Source organism: Mesocricetus auratus, unplaced genomic scaffold, assembly GCF_017639785.1.
Source record: "Mesocricetus auratus isolate SY011 unplaced genomic scaffold, BCM_Maur_2.0 Super-Scaffold_100004, whole genome shotgun sequence".
NCBI lineage: Eukaryota > Metazoa > Chordata > Mammalia > Rodentia > Cricetidae > Mesocricetus > Mesocricetus auratus.
The window spans coordinates 35,161,150-35,186,982 of NW_024429189.1; the positions used below are offsets into that span (position 1 = coordinate 35,161,150).

Below are 25,833 nucleotides of genomic sequence, written 5' to 3' on the forward strand. Positions count from 1 at the left end.
GTGATGACAAAATTTCAGTCACTAGCTTTGATTGAAAGAAAAATGACCAGGTCAAAACAAAAATCCTCCTGTCTGTTAATAAGCAACTTCAAGTGGCTTTGGTTGGTTTTCCTGTTTTATAAATTTTTTTACAACTAGGATTTTAGGCTTAATTTAGAGAGTTATTGCCTTCCAGGCAATTGAAACTTCCTAGCTTCCATTGTTTTCGGGAGAAAATTGTTGAGTTAATTTCCTTTTTTTATATGACACTAAATTCAGAGATATGCTACTGACAATTTGTTTATGCATGTAGATTTTCTGCAAATTGAAATTAGTACTTTTTTCTATTACTTTCTCCATGTAAAAAGATTTTAAATAAATAAAGGATTTTCATCCTGACTTGATCATCAGACAGAAATGAATTAATCAATTCCTTTGTTTACTAAGTGATATATTTAATCATTTATTTAATTAATAAATCATTATCATGACATATATATGTACTATATTGACTATGATTGTTTATATATGTATGTGACTGTGAATTGCCTATTACTATGCCATATAGCCTTTTTGATATATTGGCTATAAATTCATGGATGATAAGTCTTAATAGGTTTAAACAGATTGATGACACTTGATAAATATCTATCCAATAATTTCTATTATGACTAAAATAGGAAAATTATAAAAATATGACAGGGAATAATTTTCAAATAATAGTCAGTGATGGCTTTTGGTTGTTGTATTTGAAACAAATGAAATATAATTGAGCATATACATCAAGTTGCTTAGACACACATAGAATGAGGCTGGAGAAGAAGATGCAAATGTGTTTTTACAGTTTCTGTCCTTAGCTCACGACACCATTTAATGCAGCCCCAAATTTCTCAAGAAATGCAAATTTAAATCAAAATAACAAATCAAGGAGAGGCATAAAATTATACAGAACTCAGAATTAGACGAGTTTCAGTCAACTAGAGCAGAGTTTAGGAAAGGCTCAACAGGTAGGTGTCTGAAGAGCTTTGCATACATTCACATAAGCTGTGATTTAGGTGCTAATGACTTTACAGAAGAATTTCAGATTCAAATTTGAAACATTTATGCAGAATTCGTCCACAGAAGGAAATCTCAAGCAAAGTAGCACAGGTAGACAATGGTTGTGGCTTACAGGGAAATTTACTTGGTACTGGGAAGGCTTTGCAGGAGAGCAGGAGGAAGTGTTGGTAGTCAAAGCTGCTTGAGTCTCTAGGGGGAAGGTTTACAGAAACTGTGGATGACTCTGTCATGGGAAGCACATGATTAGGAATGAACTGAAGTGAAATTAGTTTTCATACATGGAGTAGATGAGAAATGGAGGCAGCAGAACAAGTTGTAATGGGCAGGTAGTGAGTATTAAGGTAAGAATGGTAGAGATGACAAGTTTGACAGGGTGTGGACTAAGACTGTGGCAACAAGGAAGGGACGGAGGATGGGAGGGTCAGATGTTTAGCTAAGTAGGTTAAAGCCAATGATTAAGAAAAGAGCAAGAAAACCTTATCTGAATGGTTAGCAAACTGTTTGAGATGACACACACCAACTGTCTCTTAGCACTATCCAATGCTAGACCTGAGAACACCAGATATCTCAAATGTTAGTTCATCTACAAACTGTTAGTACAACAATCTATGGACAGTGGCCTTACCTCTTTGCTGTAGTCGCTATCTGAGTCACTACTAAGTTCTTCAGTGTTCATATTTTCCAAATCAGATTCCCCAGGTGCAATTGGCACTGTCACTGTGAGGCTGGGATTATGAATAAAGGACTGGTAATCATTTTCATCCATAAAGCTCTTGTCTATACTGCTCCCAAAGCCACTCATTTTATCCTTTTCTTTGTGATCTTTGCTCATCTCAGCAAGTGTACGGTTTGAGATATAGTTTTCTTTTTTGTTGTTTGGATCTACCGTTCGTTTTGTATCCTTGGAGCCCTTTGGTTTTTTGGAAAATGCTTTTAGGATAAATTCACGTAAGGTCCGTTTTACATAATTTATTCCTCTTTTAATTCTGGCCACTGCAATCTGGAGGTTGTTTGCATCGGTGTCTTCTTCAATTGCTGTAAGATTGTCAGAACTAAATGAACTCAGTAATAAAGCCAGAAACAGGTTCAGGACCTATATCAGGGTAGATGTGGGTGGGGAGAAACAGGGACACGGGAGATACAAAGAAGCACACTTTTCAGAAATATAGGTCACAATAGAAACCCACAATGACAAAAGGCAGAGCATCTTTTCATGTACTTGTTAGAACTCTCTCCACATACAGACATGGGGGTTTGGGCAGCAGGGATTAGCAATCAATACTCCTGATAAACTGAGGAGCAGAGAATCATGCCCTTTATTAGTTTTTTTTTGTTCTGGCATATGAGCCAGTCAAGTTCCCTTTAATGCATTTCAAAGGGTCTCTTCACTCACTTCTGGGAAGCAAACTGGGTGAGGAAATTAGACTACTGTCATTGTGCTGACCATTCAGGTCAAGATTTAAGCACACTGAACATAATTCCTTCAAGAAAGTGGAACTGATTGGCTGCCTTTATTGAGTATCGCTTAGGTCCTGGAAGAAGTGGCCAAGAAGGTTAGGACAATTTGCATCCTTGAAGCAAGGTCTTTTTTGAAAGCAAAGTCATTTCTGTCTTTCATTTCTGAATGAAGTATCCAAGAGAATTCCCAGTTTTAAGATTCTTCACAGAGGGCAGAAGACATGTAAATTGTTTTAGAGGTTTTACATGAGGGTCATGAGCATAACTGAATGACAATTAAATACAGGTGTCTACCTCATATTTCTTCAAGGTCCTAAATATCTGCCTCATATTTTTTTCATACAGGCCAGGAGATTGGATGGAATTGAGTGGTAAAAGGGAGAAAGATGACTGCTTAAAAGTGCTTGCTGCTTCCTAGCTGAAATCCTGTGAGCAGCCAGACTCCACATGCCCTATTTGCCATTATGAGCTGTAACTGCTAAAATAGAGTCCAAATAGATCTTTCCTCCTTTAAATGTTTATGCCAGGTGTCTGTTACAGTGTTTCAAAGTCTGGCTAATACAGAGTCATAGAAAACAATTTGGGTAATTGTTAAGAGCTTTTAGGTACTTTAAAGCTGTTGTCTTTTTAGTATTTTATTAAGAACATATGTTTGTGTTTTACTAGGAATATCAATGAAGTGCTACTACAAAGAACCTTTTCAAATGAGTTTCTCTCTTTAAACATTGATAATGAGTGAAGCCACAGGAAAAATATAAATGATAGCTGGGTGGTGGTGGCACACGCCTTTAATCTCAGCACTTGGAAGGCAGAGGCAGGTGGATCTCTGTGAGTTCAAAGCCATCCTGGTCTACAGAGTGAGTTCCAGGACAGCCTCCAAAGCTACAGAGAAACCCTGTCTTGAAAAACCAAATATATATATATATATATATATGTATATATATATGAATATATCCGTGCTTCTACAAAACCTTGTATGGACACTAAAAGTTGGAATTCACATGATGAACATATGTCATAAAATATTCTTCATTTATTCTTTTTATACATTATAAAATTTGAAAATCCTTCCAACTCAAAGGGCCTTATATAGGCAAGGACGCTGAGCTTTGCCCAGTTGCTAATTTTATGAATACAAGGACCAATAAGCAATGTTCTCATTGGTCTTGTTCTATTAGTTTGTGATCATTATTTAATCATGCATTATTTGCCACTGTAGCTTCACATTTGAAGACATTTCATGTTTTTTTCTTTTTAAAATTTAAATTAGAAACATGCATGTTTCAAATGTCAATCCAAGCTCTCCCCCTTCTCCCTCCCAGCCCCACCCCCACCCCATCACCCCTAGCCCTATCCCCATATCTTTCCCAAGGAAGGGTGAGGCCCTCCTTGGGGGGATCTCGAGAGTCTGTTATTTCATCCAGGGCAGAACCTAGGCATTTCCCCTTGTGTCCATGCTGAGAGAGCATCCTTCCATGTGGAATGGGCTCCTAAATTTCATTTGTATGCCATGATGAACACTAATCTACTGCCCAAGGTCCCAGAGATTGCTGAGGCCTCCTCAATGACACTATATTCAGGGGGTCTGGATCAGTCCCCTGTTGGCCTCTTAGTCATCAGTCTGGGGTTCAAGAGCTCCCCCTTGTTCAGTCAGCTGTATTTGTCGGTTTCTCCAGAACGGTCTTGACCCCTTTGCTCATCACTCCTCCATATCTGTCACTGGGTTCCTGCGGGTCAGATCAGTGTTTAGCTGTATCTGTCTCTGTTTCCATCAGTCACTGGATGGAGGTTATAAGATGCCATATAAGAAAGTTATCAACCTTATCATTAGGTAAGGCCTATTCATGTAGTCTCTCTGCTATTACTTAGTTTTCCAGTTGGTGTTATCCTTGCATATCTCTGGAAATGTCACTGGTGTCAGCTCTCTCCTCAAAGCTATAATGACTACAACTATTATGGTATCTCTCATCCTGTTCTCCTTTCATGTTTTAAGAAGTCTGAAAACCACAGATTTAATTCATATGATAAAGCCATCAAAATGAGAGAATAAAGTAAGACTTTCTAGTAGGTAAGTTTGGAAAACATAAATATAGGTTTTTCTGACAAAGGAGGTTAAAGATGTTATTTTGTAATTTTAAAAGAGTTAATTTTAAAATTACAAAATAACATCTCAAAGTGATTATAATAGAACATTTAAATATATTAATAGCTCTTACATACCACAAGGTTGCCAATCACCATGACCATCATGTAGACAATAAGGCACATGGCTTGGCCTGCGACCTCCATGCAGTCCCACATGGTCTCTATCCACTCTCCACACAGCACTCGGAATACAATCAGGAAGGAGTGAAAGAAGTCATTCATGTGCCAGCGTGGGAGTATGCAATCCTCGTTGATCTTGCAGACACACTCCTTGTAGCTCTTTCCAAACAGCTGCATGCCGACCACGGCAAAAATGAAGACGATGATGGCCAACACCAGGGTCAGGTTTCCCAGTGCGCCCACCGAATTGCCAATTATCTTAATGAGCATATTCAGCGTGGGCCAGGATTTTGCCAACTTGAATACTCGCAGCTAAAAACAAAGTTTAGTATTATTCGTAAAACAGTATTCAGTGTTTCTACTCTTGATTTTGTTTTAAGTATATAGTGTAATTCATATTCCATGTTGTTATGATCTAGCTAAAGGCAATATTTTGCTTTCATCTGTCTTTAAGATTTCTGTCATAATAATGACTGCATAATCTGAAAAAATGTTATAGTTTTAGTTGAGGATTTTGATAGCAATTTATTTTAATAATAGGTGTTCTTTGAGAATTGGTAACTTAAGCTTAATTTTCCTTTCCAGAACTTTTAATATATTTTATATTGCATAGTTGTTTGGGTGACAAATATTTAAACTTTAGTTACTAAATCCATAAAGCTATGGGCATACTATGCTTAAATTTCTGCAAATCATAATCTTCTTATTGTAAAATACATCATTGTATGTCAGATTAAAAGTGTTTCCATCATATTAGAATACACTTTAAAACAAAACCAAACATAATTTCAAGTTCCTAACTTAACACAGGGTTTTAGCCCTCTAAATTACATTGTAAATGAATGGACTTACTTTTCTAAGTGCTAGATTTGATATTACCTTTGATTTGACTTCTAAAAGTTTTAAATAATAATACCATAGAGTAAAAAACAAACAAACAAATGGAAAACCCATACAAATCTGATATCCCTATATTATAGAATATAAAAGTATCTATAGCTTCTACTTACCAGTCTGAATGACCGCAGGACTGATAATCCCTCCACATCTGCTAGGAAAAGCTCAACCAAACTTAACGTTACAATTAGGCTGTCAAAAATATTCCAGCCTACTTGAAAATACTCATAAGGATCCATGGCTATTAACTTCAGTACCATTTCAGCTGCGAAGATTCCTGTAAATATCTAAAAGAAACACAACATTTTTCTCATTTTTCTGTTATTGGAACGTTCAAAGCCAACTTGATAGTGACAATGTCTATTAACTTAGTAGTGGCCATGTCCCATCTAATGTGCTAGATACTTCAAAAGTGGCTATTGACTCATTTCCTCCTTTAGACAAAAGATAAAAACTCTTGTATTTTTGGTTGTGAGCTGAGCCACACCCACAGCTAAACACTGAACTGAATTCCTGGAGTCCAGAAGCAGAGAGGGAGGAGTCATGAGCAAAGGGGTCAAGACCAGCCTGGTGAAACCCACAGAAACAGCTGACCGGAACAAAGGGGAGCTCATGGGCTCCAGACTGATAGCTGGGAAACCAGCATAGGACTGATCCAGACCTCCTGAATGTGGGTGTCAGCAATCTATGGGGCCTCTGGTAGTATATCAGTATTTATCCCTAGCATACAAATGGACTTTGGGAGCCCATTCCTATAGAGGAATATTCTCTCAGCCTAGGCACATGGGGGAGAGTCTAGATGCTGCTCCAAATGATATGACAGACTTTGAAGATCCCCCATGGAAGGTCTCACTCTCCCTGGGGATTGAAAGGGGATGGAATAGGAGGCAGGGGAGGAGGGGAGAGAGAGAGAACTGGTATTGACATGTAAAACAAGCTTGTTTCTAATTTAAATAAAAAATAAAAAAATATAAAACTTAAAAAGCCCTAGTTATCTTGCCAGTTTTCATCATCAGAGACAGCGTTTAAAAAGACATTATTAAAATTACAGAGCTATAAGTTTTTGACAATTGACCAATGATTCTTTGTTAATACAACTTTCTTATTTTCTTTCTTTCCTTCTTTCTCTACCATCACTTATCTATCTGATATCTGTTATCATCTATTTGATTATCTCTCATGTACATATCACTTATTTATCATCTATCTATCATTTAACATCTGTATCTAAAATCATCTATATGATAATCTATTATTTATCTACCTATCAGTCATCCAATTTTGTCTCTATCATCTATGTATTTAATCTATTTACTTATGTATCTATCTATTATTTATATATCTGATCATCTCTTTATTATATATTTATTTATCTATCATATAACTATTCAGATATTGAAATTATAATGCATTCTCCTTTACCATTCTGTCTACTCATAGAGCCATAAAGAACATATTGACTCAATTTTTGAATGTTTACAAGGGCAGAAGAAAAATGTTTAACTTTCATGGGGAAGATAATGTTAGACATATAAAGTACTTACTGACAAACTGTATGATAAAACACAATTAATTTATCATACAGGTCTAAAGATGGTAACATAAAATTGTTTGCTTGTAACTCCTTGTGGCACACTTTGCCTCAAAAGAATTTAGCTGAACAATAATGTTTCAGAGGGACGTGGTAAGACCACTGGGAAAAAAAAAGAATCATGAAAATATTAGCAGGGAGCTCTCTACTCTGGGGTTGTGGTGATAGACATGAGACAAGTCAGGGCCTCTGAGGTCATGTGCTACAGTAACCTTAGAAAGAAAGCACTGATTTCCATGATCTGGGCCTCCATTAGAAAGCACACACTTCTACCTTATTTATGCCAGCGAGAAATAGAAGGAAAGAAGAAAAAATGCAGAAAGTTCTGGATATTTGTTCAAGACCCTAATTACCAGGAGACTAAATCTGGGTTCAAATTGAAATCTTTGAAATTGTAAAGTTTGGGATATCTCAGTACCACTATTTCAGAATAATACACACACCCATAGTGTTTCTAAAAACATGTCAAGTATGTATTCACTCAGGAAGTTCGAAGTTTTTAAACCATTTAAAACATTAAAATGTTGACAGATGTTTTGGCATTTAAAATCCATTGTAATTCCTGAAATGATAACACCCATGAAAGTAGTCTTGGTATTTATGGGAATCAACACTGCTGAAAAAATATCTTCAAATAGTACACAATCAGAAGATTGACTTTGTAGCTGGATTCATAGGGTAAATTCAATATCTGCACAATTATCTGTAGACCCACAGGTTTGAAAACCAGAAGGAGATGGCAAGATATCACCCAAAGGGAGAGGGTTGGGGGGATACAACTCACCAGGTTCCCCACTGCAAGCACATTTTTGAACTCATCAGTCATTGGGTGATGCTCCATAGCCATAAATAACGTGTTTAGAACTATGCAAATGGTAATTGCAAGATCTACAAAAGGATCCATTACAATAAAATAGATGAACTTTTTGAATTTTATCCAATATGGAGAGCAATTCCAGATTAAAAATGTGTGAGCGAATCTGTACCACCACGGTGGACATTTTTGTCTAGACTCCTCAAGTTCTGGGGAAAAAGTGGAAAAAAATGAAATCATTCATTGGTATAGTTTATTCACTTGCAAGTAGAAATCAGTAATAAAATCTAATATTTAAACAAATGCTGTGGCTTAAGTTTTGTATCAAAGTACTATTTCTTTGAAAGCCCAGAAAGTTGTGTAAAAGTCTTGTACCACATATTTGTTGGTGAAATGAAGCATAAGAAGGCATTAGTGACCAAATGAAGACATATGGGCACCTCTCAGATAATTGTACACTAGCATGGTGCTGAGGAGAAGGCACATAGGGTCAAGGGCTTGCCATGTCCTGAGAACCTGAATTCTGATCCCCAGAACCTAGGCAAAAAGCTGGGGACTATGGCTCATGCTCCTAACCCCAACACTGGGGAGGTGGAGGCAAGAGAATCATTAGGCTTGGTGGTCAGCTAATCTGGTTGATTCAGTGATCTCCAGATTTAGTAAGAGACCCCATTCCCAAAATTACATGGGGAACAGTAGAGAAAGACCTTCATTGTCAATCCACAAATACACAATACACAAGTGGACATGTACCGCCCCAACACATGTTTTTCGTTACTATTGATAAAATACCATTTTTTGCGTGAAAGTTACTGTTCATTAAAATTTGCATATATTATGCTACATTTGCATATACCTAATTATATGTATAACTATAACTTCTATTACATTTTTAAGTATGTGCAAATTTTGGTGACATTTATTAGTAAAGGTACCCTCCTTCTCATTTGAATGAACACACACATTAACAAGGTGTGTGCAATATAATGACATATAAATTCACCTGTTCATTAGATTTTAAGTTCTCTTTCATAAAATCATCATTTCTTTTTAGTCGTTTCTTTTCTCCTTTAATATGCTTTAAATTATTCTTAATAAATTCCACCAGTTTCTTTAAAGGTAATTATAGTTTATATTAATTTTATTTAAGAACCCATAAGCTAAAATTTTTATCACATACCTTCTACAGTGTTGGTTAGAATGCTTGCTCTGCTCATTGCTCTTTGCCTGAGATGCGGGTCATTCAACATGTCCTCAGACAGGAAGTAAGAACTGGAGAGTCTTTTTTTGCGCATTTGATTGGTTGTACCCTAAAGGGGAAAAGGGTGACTAATTACAGTCTTGAAAACATAATCCTAACGTAGCATAGTAGCATAGGTAGAAACAATATTTGGTTTGGGTAGCTGTAATGAATATTTAAAAGTAGAGATTAGATTGCTAGATTCAAAAGATGATTCTGCTACTTACCAGTTTTATGCAATAGGAGGGTTATTTAATGCCTCTATCATTAGTAAAATGCATAGAGCAAAAAGTCTTGCTTTATATTCTTGTTTCAGGGTTAAGAAATAGCTGTTCTCATTACAGCAGTATTGTGTTCTCTCTGCATATACATCTTAATGAAATATTTACCAAGGGAAAACCATACATAAAACAACCAGACAAGAGCTGGAGAGTTGTGTAATAAAGGGGTAAAGTCAAACACTCTAATTTCAGTAATTATCATTCCCCTTTGTTTATTGTGATACTAACATTAATGGAAACTACTTTAAGATTTTTTTTTTACAGCTGAAAGAATACTTTATAGCACTTTGTGTAGATAATGTTCAGTGACTCAGTTTGAAAAAGGTATTTAACAGTGATGGCAACAGTAGCATCATAGAGAGTATAGGCTCTGTCTCAAAGAGGTGATCACAGTCTAAAAACCGCAGCTCTAAAAACCATCAACATGCAGTAATTTGAACTGAGGCATGCCAGACATTTTCATCTTTAAGTTAAAATGCTTGTTTTTCAAGCATACCAGCTGACTTAAAACAAACAAAAATACTTTGCTGGTCTTCTAAAATACATACCCACATACACAATATATATATATTTATTTATATATATATGATATATATATATGAAGAATTATGCAATCTTATAGCTGGCAGGCACTAGCATGTATATGCTATGTGATAGCAGATACTTTAACAACACACATATATGTATACATATACGTATATGTTTATAGTTCATATAATCATATAATTATAAGAATGCAATGCTGACTATAGTTATGTATATATGCATATCAAAATATAGACATGTATACATAATTAAATTTGTATATATGGGTATGACATGCTGTATTTTGTCTGCTATACTCTCTTTTTTCCCTAAAATAAAAAAGAATTTGACTGTACAAATTCTTTTTAATGTAAGCAAGTCTATAGTGTACAGATTTTATTGTTTGTCATGCAATAGTAGATGTGTACATGTAAACTGTGCATTATGTCAGACTTCTAAGATGATCACATTTGTAATTCTTCAGGTTGTATAATTTAGTTCTTTTGCTTTTTGGTTTTGATTTTCCTCTGGTAAAAAGTCAATTCTTAAATATTACTTTTAAAATGTTAAATCACCTGTAAATATGACATAAATTGCATAATGCTTTACAGATTACAAACATAATTGAAATATAAAGTTTGAGTATCATTTCATAGAACTGTAACATGGTACTTCACAAGAAGAAAACAAGTTTAACAGAAAGGCTTAAGCTGTATCATGCAAGCATAGAGGTGGCAGAGTTACCCCAGAGCACATGCAGTTTTTTTTTTCAAACTGAAATGTGTGTGTGGCCATGACTTTGATGGAACTTTATTCTTGCTTCAGATGCTACACAGTTTGCTAATGCAACCATATAATTGCATGGCATATGATACACACATGCTGGGTTAATGACAGTTCTTGCTGACATTTGGTAATGCAGCATAGCATAATCAGTGGGCAAAATATGTATCCAGGAAACTCCAGGAACCAGAAAATATCTGATTTTCATATCTAGTGAGACTTTTTTTAAGGGTTCAGTGATTCTAAGACACTGGGAATTGTCATGTGAGAATAGCTACATTTTAAATTTTATGTTTATTTGTTTCAGATATTTTCTGTTAATAGACTTCAGAAAAGTATATTTTAAATGGAAGTGATATATTTTATTTGTTTAGAGGAATCAGTATAGAAATTCTAAAGTATATACAAATTTGGAAGTCTAACATCCATTGGAGATGTTGGAGGTTAAGAGTACATACACCCTTAGACACAGGACCTTGTAGATATGCCAGAGCTGCTTCTGAGCTATGGTTACATGTGAATATTCCGGTTTATTTCTCCTGTTTTCAATGATAATAATATGTCATCTCATACAGATGTTGCAAAGAGATCCAGGTTTCTTTACAGAAGACCTATCTACCAATAAGGACAGCCTACTTAGTATGCTGTAGGCATAAATGTTTTCTAAAGTGATGATTTTTCAACCTGTAATCAAATATAAATAAACGTACCTTTTTACCAATGTGGGATATAAAATATTTTTGTTTATTTAAGATTTATGCATAAATTTTTAATTGTGGGTTTGTTTGTCTATATTGTTATACACATGCAAATGCAGTACCCACTGGCGCCAGAAGAGCAAGCCCTATCCCCCAGAGCCAGAGTTACACAGTGGTTAATTTGTGAGCTGCCGGAGTTGCTTGCTGTGCCATAGGGCCCTTATTCACTGAACCATCTCTCTAGCCCCATTAAATACTTTGAATGAGGCGATTGCAACACCTGACGTGGGGATTGAGGTATAAAGTAAAGCCATGTTTTCACAGAGAAGGCATCATCAAACGCAGAGCCATTCACAGGCTAGAGAGCAGACGTCCCCCGGCCTCCCACAAGAGAGACTGACTGATGCACGACTCAAGAGCCCAGCCATGCCTAAACTATGGAAAACATCCTTACGCTGTCGTCGGAAGTTGCCTTATCTATTATCACCTCTGGAAGAAGCTGTCCATTGGGGACCATGAGGGCTGAAGGTCCATCCACAAGCGACACCACGCCATTGCAGTCCACCGCACTGTGCATCTTCCCATTCACCGACAGCATTTGGGGGGACCTACTGGCCTGGCTGATGTTACTACTGCGTCGTTCCCGGGGTCTGTGAGGCACAAATAGTGAACCTCGTCTGCTCTCATTATCTCCAAAAATGCTATGCTCATCATCAGCGAATTCGGTCTCAGATCCTAGATCTCTTCCTCGACCCCTGAAACTGAAGAGACTCGTTCTGCTGTTGCGCCTTGCGGAAAACAAGGAGCCGCGAATGCTGAGTGGTGACTGGAAAAGACAAGACAGAAAGTGTCTGCTGGAGCGCCTACAATTAAGAGCAGACTGCATGAGATTACCACTAATTCTTTAGCCTGAGATTAGTGACGCTGTGTTTTCTTAAAAGAATATATTTAAGAGAAAAACAATTCAACAAAAAGACCAATTGTAGCAAACAAAGACTGCGATAATTAGAAGCCATACCTAGAAGCTGGAGAGGTACCTGTCTGGTTCTAATACTAAAACTCAACCATCAGTTTATAGACCAGAGGCCAGTCAGGCACTCTTTAAACGATACAGTTATCAATGAAATTAAGAGACAGGAGTTATTACAACTTGGGGGATGGGGTAGTCCCAAGGGAACATGGGAAAACTGTCACCTTCATATGATTCCTATCCAGGGTAAACCATTTCCATAAATGAAAATCCAGGGCAGGTTATTTAGAAGTACTAAATTCAATAAGCATTAGATCTTACTATCTTAAGGGCAAGCGGCAGGCAAGAGGAACAATAGAAAATGAATATGACAAGGTCTTCGCCTTATAGCAAGCATGGCCTTCCTCTTGTCTTTCCTTGTGTTAGTATCAAGAGGATTCTAGCTGTCTCTCCTGGATTGCATGGTGTTTGCACACAAGGACTGACTTTCTTTTACTTCTGTGCCTCCCACCTAAGTAACAGAAGCTGGAAACTTCAACCTGTGGTGAAGATGACAATGACAGCAGTGCTGGGCCATGCATGGAATATCAGATGCAGGCATGCAGAAGAGAGAGGAAGGTGTGGTGAACCATGAGGGTGGGGTGCTTGAGCTAAATAGGGGATGAGGGGGTACTGCTGTGACAGGAGAAATTAATGAGGGAAATTATCAGTAAGGAGCAGATGGGACTGAGGACATAGCTAAGTTCGTAGTGTGCTTTGATGGGGATGTCCTTCTGTATATATGTTTCTCTTATTGGTTGATGACTAAAACACTTATGGTCCAGTAGCCAGACATGAAGTATAGGTGGGTGTACCAGACAAGTAGAATTCTGGGCAAAAACGGGCAGAAAGGGCTACCAGAGGCAGATACCATGTAACTGCCGAAGAAATAACAGGTCTGGGCATTTTCTGGCAAGCCAGTACTACATGGAGATACATAGTTTAAAAGAAAGAGCTAGCCTATAAGAAGTCTGAGCCATTGGTTCAACAGTTTATAATTAATATGAACCTCTGGGTGTTTATTTGGTACTAAATGGCTGTGGGACTAGGTGGGACAGAAACTCTGTTTACTGTGCTTGCCTAGTATGCATAGCATTGTTGGTTCAAATCACAACACTTTATTGGGCATGGTGACTAGTAATTATAATCCCAGCACTGGGAAGGCAGAAGGAGGAAGATCATGAGTTTGGGGTCATTCTTGGCTATGTAGATAGCTTGAGGCCAGTCTTGAAAACAGAAATGTAATAAAAAATTTTAAATGTGCACTTAGTAATTGAGGCAGGGAAGGAGTGAGAGTCCTCAGGTAATAGTAAACAACCCTTCTTCCTTCCCCTTCCCTTCCTCCCTTTCTCTTTGTTTCCTTTTTCTTTCCTTCCTTCTTCCTTTCTTCCTAGACTCCTCTTGTACTCATCATGAATGAAGTATTAAAAATATTTGACTAAATACAACTATGAAAATTAATCTGTGGAGTTAATAATCTCTTAATTCCTACAATAGTTTGCAGGAACATTTTATTTTACAAAAAAATGTTTCACCGGTTGGTGGTGGTACATGCCTGTAATCCCAGCACTTGGGAGGCAGAGGCAGGTGGATCTCTGAGTTTGAGGCCAGCCTGGTTGGTCTACAGAGTGACTTCTAGGGCAGCCAAGGCTATACGGAGAAACTCTGTCCCAAAAAAGACAAAAAAAGTAAGAAAGAAAGAAAAGAAAAGGAGCAAAAACATTGTTTCTTAGAGAAGATATGGCAATTCTGAAACAGCAGCAGTTTATGAAAATGGCAACATAACTAAGAAAAACCATATACTTTTTCTTCTTTCCATAAATGCCCAGGCAAAGGCTGTGTTTTAGGTTAAACATGGTGGTGAAGCCCCCTTCCTATCCTGGGACCCGACTCCAGAGTTAAACCTTGTGCTACCTTTTTGCTGGGAAGCCTAATCTGGTGGCACCAGCAGTACCTGGTTAGGTGTGGACAGCCTCTTCTCCCGGACGCGGTGGTGTCCTTCCACGCCGAGATGGAAACTTTTCTTTCGAATGCTTTCCTCTGACTCTGACTTGGACAGTTTCTCATCATCGCCCTTTTCCTCGCCACTGGAGATCTTCTTCTGGTTCTTTTTCTTTCTTCTGTTTCTTCTTTCCTTGGCACTCTTTGAGCTTAGCCTGGAGGCTTCTGACGAACTTTCCGAGATACCCATCGTCCTGCTACGCCCAATACTAGTGTACTCAGCAGCAGCTGCAGCGATCGCCTGTTGGACCAAGACAAGTCCAGCATTTAAGTAATTTCCAAATCTTGACAAAACAAGCCAGAGGGTACCCCTGCAGTTACCTCTATTTTGTTGCATTATGATCAGCCAGCATATGAAGCATATTCTTTTCCTCCAGCACATTATAATAAAGTTTCAGTATCTTACATGTTGTGAACTTTCTTAGAATTAAACAAATTAAGTATTCTGTGTTGAAGTTTTACAGGTAGCTTTGCAATATAAACTCAGCCTGGATACATGGAGGAGGGCCTAGGCCTTGCCACAAATAACATGACAGATTTTGATGATCCCCATGGAAGGCCTCACCCTCCCTGGGGAGTGGATGGGGAGGTAGGATATATTGGACCAGTAGGGGGATGGGAGGATGGGAAGGAGAGGGAACTGGGATTGATATGTAAAGTAAGATTATTTCTAATTTAAATAAAATTTTATATATAATAAAATGAAAGGAAAGGAAAACCCTCACATAAATTGTGCGCTAAGGTAATCAGCTTGCAGATTCCATTATCACCAATTGAATCAGGCACCTTATAGCTTAATGAGAGTGGCATATCTGAAAATGAAAATAAGTTATTAAGGAAATAGTGTGCCAAAAAATTGTAAGCTCAATGATTCTTCTCATAAGAGTTTGGTGAGATCTCAAAAGTGAGTTTTACCAGGGACAGAAAGTACCTATATCATCTCACAGGGGGTAAATGTGTTTTAAAAATAGAATAACAGTACTAGGTTCTACCCTAGGGTTATGACTTCCCCAGTTATTTTACTAGATGACATGTTGCTATGTTATCTTCTAAATATTTGTGTTTATACCCATGTAACTGGACTGTCTTCAGCCTTGGTCATAGAGGCTTATTTTGCAGTAGAAAACAGTTGATAAAGAAATGTATGAAAGGTCTAACTACTGAGAATAAGAAATTCAGTGCTCAGCCCTAAAGGGGACATCCATCAAACCCCTCTCCTCCACACAGTCAGGCTCAGGGGAAATCACAGAAAAGGAGGTAACAATAGTAAAAGAACCAGATAATGGGGATTATCTTTGAAATATTGACTTCTGGACATAATGTGGCTATTACACTCAAGAACTCAGAGCACCTGAGGTTCAGTGCATAAGACCAAAATTCAGGCAGAGATGGGGAAGGTGATCTCTGCACCCCACTCCTTCCTGAGGTGGTACTGGCAGTTGATGGTATCTGGGACAGGGAGAATAATTTTTTCTTGGTGTGTATGGTCACTGGTAGTTTTCCCATGGTCTAGGGGATGGCCCCATAATCATTCACCTATGGGCATCACTAATCAGACATATTGGAATATCAAAAAAAGACATGAAATTGGGAGGGGTAGGCTGGGAGATTTAGAGGAGGGGAGAGTAAGGTGAGTCGGTATGAGTGGATATGAATATTTCATTGTATACATGTATGAAAATGTCAAGACTAAAGGAAAATTACTGAAGAAAAATAGAAAAAAAGGTTGATAAATAAGATGCAAAGGAAAAGTAGAAAAGTAATTGCATTCTTAACCTCAGAAAGAAGTTGTGGTAATATTTCTCTAGGTCATTTATGTATTTGTGAAACATGTAAATTGTGATTGTGTCCTATCTATCATTCCACCCACTATTATTTAGGCATTGTTTTTCTCATTGCAGAATTTTCTCAAAAATGTATCAGTTTATGGATGAGTGCAATGTTAATACACAAAGGTATCATCATCCTATTATGTTTCCGGATGTTTTGAAAGTATGTTGTATTTCTGAATTTTAACATTATTAAAATGCTGCACTACACATATTTGTACATCAGTGTTTCTCCTCATCAAAGATTATTGGTCTGGTGCTACAGTCATTCAAGAGGTTAATTCCATCCAATCACCTGACAGGTTTTAAAACTTTTCCTAAACATTTGAGATTATCTGTCTTTGTAGGAGTCCTCCCAGCCTTTTCTTACTGAAGTTTGCTTTCACACAGAGGGTGATTAGACATCTGTGCCTTACTTGGAAGTGGTCAGAATCATTAGTGTGTCTGCCTTCATCTGAAAGTTTATTACATTAGCAAAAGTAATTTAATCTATAGATTGTTGAGTAACCTTAGTGTTATAGTTACATTTTCTTACAAGTATAAGGTTCACTTACCAAGATGGAATCCATGCCTAGTAGTACTAAATTAAAAACCCATGGCTGAGGAGGTCTTCAGTCTCATGTGGGAACTTACTAACGTTAATTAGCTAAATTGACATGGTCACAAGCTGCCTTCTAGATAGCTATGTTTATTGCTATTAACAAATGTCATTCTTGGCTTAATCCAGAGAATCTTCTCTTGGAAGTGAAAGGTGGTGAGTGAAGAATTACATGGATCCTCAAAACGCAGAGAATAAGTGACAGATGAGTGCTCAGCCCTCAAGATGACATTCATATCACTCTCTCCAATGCTCTGAGAACAATGCTGAAGTGGACACAGGAAGAATGTAAGAGCAAGAAGATAGGGATAAAGGATATGAAATTTTGTGATGTAAGAATGACACAACCAGCTCAACCATGGCATGGCAACAGCGGTTGCCACAAATGGGTTTGCACAAGACTGGACCTGTCAGTATTCAATTACATGTAGGGAGGGTCCACGTGGGCCGACACTCCCTGATGAATTATAAACTAATGATGGATTCTGGAGGAGAGGCAGATATTTTCTGCAGTCTTGGACCTACTGATTAGCTCAAGTGGCTCAAGTGAGTAGTAGCAAATCCATGAACACTGACAACCCTGGTTAAACTCAGTGGGTTAGAAAAAGAAGGAAAATACAGGGCTGTGGGAAATGGAATTGTAAGGGGGTACTGCAGGATAATCAGGTGGGAGGGAAGTAAGAGACGGCTAGGGTGGCAATGGATCAGAATGTACTATCTGAGTATGGAATTGTAAATGAAAAGCTATTATCTCTGAAAATGCACACAATTCTTGTATTTTATAAACTGTCATGCTGACTCATTCTGGGTGGTAGAATCATAAAGATTTCAAAACATCTGTTATAAAACTGGAGATGATAGCAGGTGTCAGTTCTAGCTCTGTTCAGAGCTCATTCCTTCAAGCACATTAGAAATGAAAGGATGTGATTCACATAGAAAACAGGACTTATTTCTTGGCCTTTTGGGCAACATCAGGTGTAGTCTACAGAAATCAGGGCAGTCTACATGGAAAGGACTTCTGTGTCCCCTTTGTCTTTATATTAGTCATAACAAACACTTACCTCAGCTTCTTCCTGCTCTTTTTTGAGTCGGTCTAACATCTGCTGAAATTCTAGTTCTTTCTGTTTAGCTTCCTCGATGTTGGCTTGGTTCTGTTCCTCATATGCCATGGCTACCACAGCCAGGATCAAGTTTATCAGGTAAAATGAGCCCAGAAAAATTACCACGACAAAGAAAATCATATAGGTTTTGCCAGCAGCACGTAGAGTCTGGGGATGGGGGGTAAAATTGTTATTTTAATAATACAATTTACTGCTTTTTCATTGTGACTTGTACATAAAGAACATGCAAACCAGATATATTGTATAATTTCATGTTATAAAAATAGAAATGAAAATAATATAATTGAAGAAAGTCAGTATTAAACAAACTTTTTAAATATTATAAAAGATATAGCAATGTAATAGCCCAGCACTAAAGCTTGATTCTTACTTATTATTAAATATAATAATATAACAGTCCCTCATTTTTCACATTTTTAAATTACTGGTAACTTTAGCTCCCAGGATATCTTTTAACTTTTTGAAACAGGCTCCTTATTGTTAAAATCTTATTCTTTCCTTTTGAAAGCAGAGATTGTCATTTTAAACTTTGATGTAGACAGATTGCCCTACTAATTGAATTTGTTGACCTCATAGATATTTATTTTTATCTAGTGTCACCATTAATAACTTTAAATGCAATTTATCTTCTGCTCTGTATATCATTTTTAGATTAATTCAAAATAGTACAGCGATTTTAGTGAAACTTAACTGCTTCTGAAAGTTCTAGTGTTTAGTTACTCAATCCTCTGTTCTATCACTCTGTTGTGCTTATTATTTTTCACTTGAATAAATTCTTAGAAGTGGAGTTATTAGGTCAATGGAAACATTTGATCTGATTTTCATTAACTTTCTTCAAATGTAAATACCAGTGTGTGAGAAAGTCTAGCTTCTACATCTCAACTTAAATATGGCCATCTTTCTACTTCCCTTTGAAAAGTATATGTCAGTGTATTTATTTATGTGACCTTAATTTTGAACTAAGATAACCCCCTTTTCTATATTTATAAAGCTGGGGACTGCTTTGGTGGTCCATGACTGTGGCCCTGGATACTCTGGAAGCTGAAGAAAGAGGACCATGTGAGTCCAGCAGGACAGCATTCTAAGATTCTGTTTCTATCCCCATATTATTTCTGTTACTTCTATTTTCCTACAAAAGGTACTTTTTATATATTTCTTATAACTTGTATACTATTCACAGAAGTAAATATAAAAGAGACCAAAAGAAGTACTTGTAGAAACTCTAAGAAAAGAAATTTATGGTTACAGGGAATAATAGAATTACCATTTCAAACACTTCCCTTTTGGAATTGCATGCTGAGAATAAATAATAAACTCATAGAGTTCATTTGTCAAGCACCTCACATCCATGCTAGGGTAGGTGACCATGTAAGGGAACAGTTTAGCAGATTGATACTGTAAGCTAGGGAATACTTAAAGGGTCATGAAGTCAAGAGGAGGAAGTAGTTGACAAGGGAGAGGAAAGTTTGGAGAAGACCAGAGTGTTTAATTGTAAATAAGGGGACAGCACAGGAGAGTCTCACAGGCTCAGACACCCCAGTCGTGTGACAGAAGTGGTGACTACGCAAAGGCAGCTCAAGAAACTGTGATGTTCTCTGCTCTTTATGTCAGACCCTACCAGGCAATATACTGAGGAAGACCTAAAAATTAACATTGCTTGCAGCAGAGAAGAAAATGATTTATGATCTAAGAACTACCTGTTCTACTACTAGCTGGATAAATCATCTCTAACTTTACAATGCACATCAGGGATTTCCATACTGTCCATGGAAATAAAGTGGAAATAACAGTGACTACAGTAGCTCAGAAGGTGGAAAGCAATGGACACTAGACATTGACAGTCTTCAGAGACGGATGTTTCTGCTGGCACCCACCTGTTGGTAAAGGTTCTCCCAGTAGTCTTGAGTCATTAGCCGAAACAAGGCCAAAAAGGCCCAGCTGAAAGTGTCAAAGCTCGTGTAGCCATAATCAGGGTTTCTGCCAGCCTTCACACACTCATACCCTTCTGGACACTGACTACAGATGAAAAAGGAAATTATAGGTCAGAATACATTCGACTTGTAGGTAAGGAGCACTATAGCAGTGTTAAATTCAGGATTCGTTTTAGAGGCTCAGTGTTGCAAAACAACTACGAGCATGTAACCTGGGATCAACATGGGCATTGTATCCCATTCTGCTCATAGAACCATTTAGTAAATGGTATATTTATTTAGTAAAGGTTGTATGGTAGGCAAACACAATATATACATCAATTCAAATCAATAAGGTTTGCTATGAAGGCCTCTAGCAAAACAGCTTCTCTGAAAGTTATTCTCAGAGTGAATTAAAGCCAAGTGCAGCCATGATACATTTGTGAATGTTCACAAAGATCTGTGGTTTTAAAACTTTTCACTTCCTGAAACTGGAAGACAGATTTTTAGTGTCTTTAGATGAACCGGGTGTTTTTAAGGGTTTTGTGGAGAAGCAACACTGTTGATTCTGAGGTTGGCAGAGTTTCCAGAGACTGATGAAGAGATTCCTTGATGGGTCACAGAGTAGGAACAAAGCTTCCTTGCAATATGAGGGTGGTATTTGGAGAAAACGGAATGGTGTTTGCATGAACAGAAGGTTCTCTAAATATCTTTACCCTAGCCCACAGGAACCTGTGTAAATTGGTCAGAGCAGTATACTCGGTTACCTATGAGTTATATTGAATTAGGCAATGGAGAACATTGAGATGGAAAGAGATTTTGTTATTCTTCTCTCCAGGGACAAATTCCTTAAGCTAGCCAACGAATGTATAATAGGATTTTAGGAAGTAATTCTTGCATATCCCAAGATTCCATGACTGATATTTTGCTTTGATTCAAGTTTACATCATGATTGGTCTTGCTTCTAGCTCATGCGTAAACTATAAACATTTTAAAATCTGTTCATTATTATATAAAATGAACAAAAGCAATACCAAGAAATTTATGAAAACTATAATATAGATTTAAAAGTGCTCACCAGCAACCTAATTGGGCATGAGATTTTTCTTTTGCAACATTTAAACTGAAAGCAAAGAAAATGTTACTTACCCAGAATCTGTGCTGAAACCACAAAGGAGAGCATCTTTGGTTCCCTCCAAGTAATAAAAATACTCTGTTTAGGAAGAATTTGAAAAATATAGCATTACAGTATGTAAGCTCAAAGAGTCATATGGCAAGTAAGTTAATGAATATAGACATGTATGCAAACATCTAGGTCTCATTCCTGGTAATGAACATTTATTTGGTTTCATATTATCATATATTATTCATAAAATATCTACTTACAACATTTTATGGGCTAATGAATGATTGTGAAGACAAAAATGATAAAAAATCATTAGCTTTGCATCGTTTCCTTTATCTAGTGCATAAGGATCTTGGTGTATGTAGGAAAACAACTAACAAGTAAATAATATGTGTAGCAATTTCAAATAGTAGCTGGTTTGGGTCATTGTTGCCATTAAGACTCTAGTGTTTAAGACTTGCTCTTCAGTTCACAAAGTCAGAGTCAGTTAGTGCCTTTGAGATGTTATTGATTGAATACAAATGGCTCTAAACTAATGAATGGATTAATACATTATGGGACCTGTATTAACAGGATATTGAGAAGCAATAGAGAACTAACTATGAAGGTCAGACATAGTTGGAGCAAGAATATAACATGATGGGAATAGTCCCTTGAAGGACACATTTAGTCCCTAGTTTCTTCCTGTCTCCTTTCTCTTTGTGCCTCCTGGCTACCATGAGATGAACAGTTTCTTTAGCTGTGTTCATTATCATAATGCTCTGCCTTACCACGAACTTAGAAACTACAGAACTAAGTAACCATGGACCAAAACATCTGAAACCTTGATCTAAACTAACTTTTTCTCATTCAAAATGATTTACTCATACCTTTTAAAAATGAAATATAGAGTTATAAGTGCTCTAATGAAAATATTTTAAAACAATAAGAAAACTTGGGTCCAGGAAAATCTAAGGGGATGGAATTTGACAAAGAAGCCATTCACTGATGGTTTGAAACGCCATTGTGATTATCCTGTAATGATCCTGTGATCATCCTGTGTTGACAGAAGAGTAAACATGGGTATAGTAACAGGTCCCAGAAAAATTATATATGAAGAAGGCATGAAATACAGTAGGCAGCAACTATTGATGGGGACAAGCAAAATGTGTGTAAGACAGAGGACTGCTGAAACAGCACCACAGACTAAGATGGAGGTCTGGAGAGACACATTCAGTTTTTGTTAATTATAGAAAACATTGTATTCAAGGCTGTAGGTTTTAGGAATTTTGCTGGAGATAAAATAGAGATGAGAAGGAAAGGGAAGAGGGGGGAAAGAAGAGGAGAAAAGAGGAAGGAGAGAAGGCGGGAAGAGAGGAGAGGGAAGGGCAGGAGAGGCAAGTGAAGTGGAAGAGGAAAAGAACAGAGGAGAGGGAAAGGAGGGATGGGGAGAGTAAATTAGGTGGGGAGAGGAGACAGAGAAGGCATTCAAAACTGTGTCCCAAAGTAGTACATCTGAAACATTATGCAATACTGCAAGTGGATGGATGCAATTTATAAAATTCCCTTCTTGTGCACCTACCAATCAGTATCTATAAGATTGGGAAGTTCCAAATGTTGAGAATTTAATAATGAAATCAACTCATATTTTTTACCTTAGACCTTTCCTGGTGCCCTTGGTACCCATTTTTCATTGTACAGGGTTTTCTGATTTCTTCATTAGTCAGTTTTAAGACTTCCTGCTATGACTGAAAGGCAACTCAATTTTTCATATTACATAAAGGACTATAGAAGCTTGTATCATTACTCCCAAATACTAATACATTTTATTAATATGTATTAATTATATAAAATAATAAATTTCACTATGATGTTTCTATACATGCATATAATCCCATTTTTAAAAGGGGCTCTAATTCCCATTTGGTTCAATTCAACAACAACAAAAATGTGATTATGGGACTTTTGTGATAATAATGGAATTAAGACTTTGAAGTTGCATATTCTTATACTTGGGTATTGCTTCTGTTGATTTCTATGCAATGAAATCACCCAACTGCTTTAGCTGCTGCATTTGTGAATTGTAGTTAGAAATACTTATGGAGTTCTTAAATGATTCATAGATGATTTTGCAAATAGATCAATAACAATGTTCCACACATACTAGTCATTGAAGGGCAAGCACTGCTATTTTTTTTTTTTGGTTTTACGAGACAGGGTTTCTCTGTATTGTTTTGGAGGCTGTCGGTCCAGCCCTGCCTCGAACTCAAGAGATCTGCCTGCCTTTGCCTCCCGAGTGCTGGGATTAAAGGCGTGTGCCACTACCGCCTGGCAAGCACTGCTATTATTAAACTATCACTTAATTTCAAAGAAAATTAACCAACTGCCTCATGCACCAGCTCCCTGTTTTACTTATAAGATGTAAGAAAAAATGGAAACCATCTTATTTAGTGAGACTTAATAAATAGCATTGAAAGAAAAATTCTGTGTTTCACTGATGATAAGTCCAGCAATATAAAGAAAGTCAAGGTAAGATGCAATTTTTTATCCCTTTTATACATGTTTATTTATTTGCTTTGGGCTTTTGATATAAAGTTTTTGCCATGTATTCTAGGTTTACATAAACTCTATGTAACTCAGTCTTTTATCAAGCTCTCACCCTCCTATCAGTCTCCTAAATGTGGAGGCTATAGACATGGGCTACTACATATGGGTTCTGCGATATCATTTATACACAAACCTACCTGATATTTCATTGTGCTAAGATTGCCTAATGATTAGTCATGAAACTAACACTGAATATCCATCAGTCATTGAGGAGCTGGATCATAGGAAAAGGCTCTAGTGCTGCATTAACACTCACAGTACCAAGCTTCCATTTAATTCAGTAGGCATGATGAAAGGTGTAGCAATGCATGGAGCTCACTGTGCTCTTATAGAGCACTTTACAGTAATTTCTAACTAGGCACTGAATGTGTAGCCTAATTGGTCCCAAGAGAATATAATTTTAATATCTAAAGGAAAGGAGAAATACCCTAGAAAAAGAAAGTGATCATTGTATAAAATATAAATTAGATGATTATGAAAGTGATTTATTAACTGATATAATCATGACTCATTAATTTAACCAGTTACACCCTGAGAATTGAAAATATATTCCCATTGCTGTCCACTCTCTCCATATCTCTTCAATATTGTACTTGAAATTCTAGCTACAAGAACTAGACAACAAAAGGAGATCAAGGGGATTCAAATTGGAAAAGAAGAAGTCAAACTTCCACTCTTTGCAGATGATATGATAGTTTACATAAGTCACATGAAAAACTCTACCAGGGAACTTCTACAGCTGATGAACATCTTTAACAAAGTGGCAGGATACAAGGATTCAAAATTAGTTTAAAAATACAGACAATAAATTGGCTGAAAAATCAGAGAAATATCACCCTTTACAATAGCCACAAATAACATAAAACATCTTGGGGTAACAATAACCAAACAAGTGAAAGACCTGTAAAACATGAACTTTGAATCTTTACAGAAAGAAATTAAAGATACCAACAATTGGAAAGATCTCCCATGCTCATGGATAGGTAGGATCAACGTAGCAAAAATATCAATCTACCCAAAAGCAATCTACAGAGTCAATGCAATCCCCATCAAAATCCCAGCACAATTCTTCACAGACTTTGAAAAAATAATACTCAACTTTATATGGGAAAACAAAAGACCCAGGATAGATAGAACAACCCTGTACAATAAAGGAACTTCTGGAGGCATCACCATCTCTGACTTCAAGCTCTATTATAGAGCTATAGTCCTGAAAACAACTTGGTGATGGCACAAAAATAGACAGGTAGACCCAATGGAATCGAATTGAAAACCTTGATATTAATCTACCTATGTACAAACACCTGATTTTTGTAAAAGAAGCTAAAATTATACAATGGAAAAAAAGAAAGTGTCTTCAAAAAATGATGCTGGCATAACTGGATGCTGGCATGTAGAATATTGCAGATAGATCCATATCTATCGACATGTACAAAACTTAAATCCAAGTGGATCAAATACCTCATCATAAATTCAGTCACACTGATCCTCTTAGAAGAGAAAGTGGGAGGTACCCTTGAGTGAATAGGTACAGGAGACTGCTTCTTGAACATAACACCAGTATCACAGACACTGAGATCAACAATTAATAAATGGGACCTCTTCAAACTGAGAAGCTTCTATAAGGCAAAAGACACAGTCAACAAGATAAAACAGCAGCCCCCAGAATGGGAAAAGATATTCACCAACACCACATCTGACAGAGAACTGATTTCCAAAATATATAAAGAATACAAGAAGCTAGCCACCAAAATACCAAATAATCCAGTTAAAAAGTGGGGTACAGACTAAATAGATAATTCTCAATAGAGGCATCTAAAATGACTGAAAGACACTTAAAGAAGTGCTCAACATCCTTAGCCAACAGGAAATGCAAATAAAAACAACTCTGAGATACCATCTTGCTCCTGTCAAAATGGCTAAAATCAAAAACATCAGTGACAGTTTATACTGGAGAGGATGTAGAGAAAGGGAAACACTCCTCCACTGCTTATGGGAGTGCAAACTCATACAGCCACTTTAGAAATCAATATGGAGGATCCTCAGGAAAATGGAAATCAGCC

General features: G+C 37.0%; 1 protein-coding gene and 1 long non-coding RNA gene across 5 annotated transcripts in view; one reads left to right on the forward strand and one right to left on the reverse strand.

The window, feature by feature from the left end:
- LOC106022141 overlaps positions 1-25,833 on the forward strand; it is a 163,992-nt gene that overhangs the window by 76,746 nt on the left and 61,413 nt on the right. The window lies entirely within an intron of this gene.
- The window catches only part of Scn9a (sodium voltage-gated channel alpha subunit 9), a 144,344-nt gene that overhangs the window by 44,147 nt on the left and 74,364 nt on the right, over positions 1-25,833 (reverse strand). Inside the window, exons 8-17 of one of the 2 annotated variants that reach the window (XM_040745491.1) lie at positions 21,208-21,271; positions 20,023-20,164; positions 18,089-18,295; positions 14,554-14,841; positions 12,045-12,416; positions 9,244-9,373; positions 8,034-8,272; positions 5,772-5,945; positions 4,717-5,073; positions 1,664-2,131 (exon numbers count right to left, since the gene is read on the reverse strand). In XM_040745491.1, coding sequence (XP_040601425.1) covers positions 1,664-2,131; positions 4,717-5,073; positions 5,772-5,945; positions 8,034-8,272; positions 9,244-9,373; positions 12,045-12,416; positions 14,554-14,841; positions 18,089-18,295; positions 20,023-20,164; positions 21,208-21,271 — 2,441 coding nt within the window. Of the gene's footprint in view, positions 1-1,663; positions 2,132-4,716; positions 5,074-5,771; positions 5,946-8,033; positions 8,273-9,243; positions 9,374-12,044; positions 12,417-14,553; positions 14,842-18,088; positions 18,296-20,022; positions 20,165-21,207; positions 21,272-25,833 lie in introns of those variants that run through there. The other variant, XM_040745492.1, reaches the window with a different exon arrangement.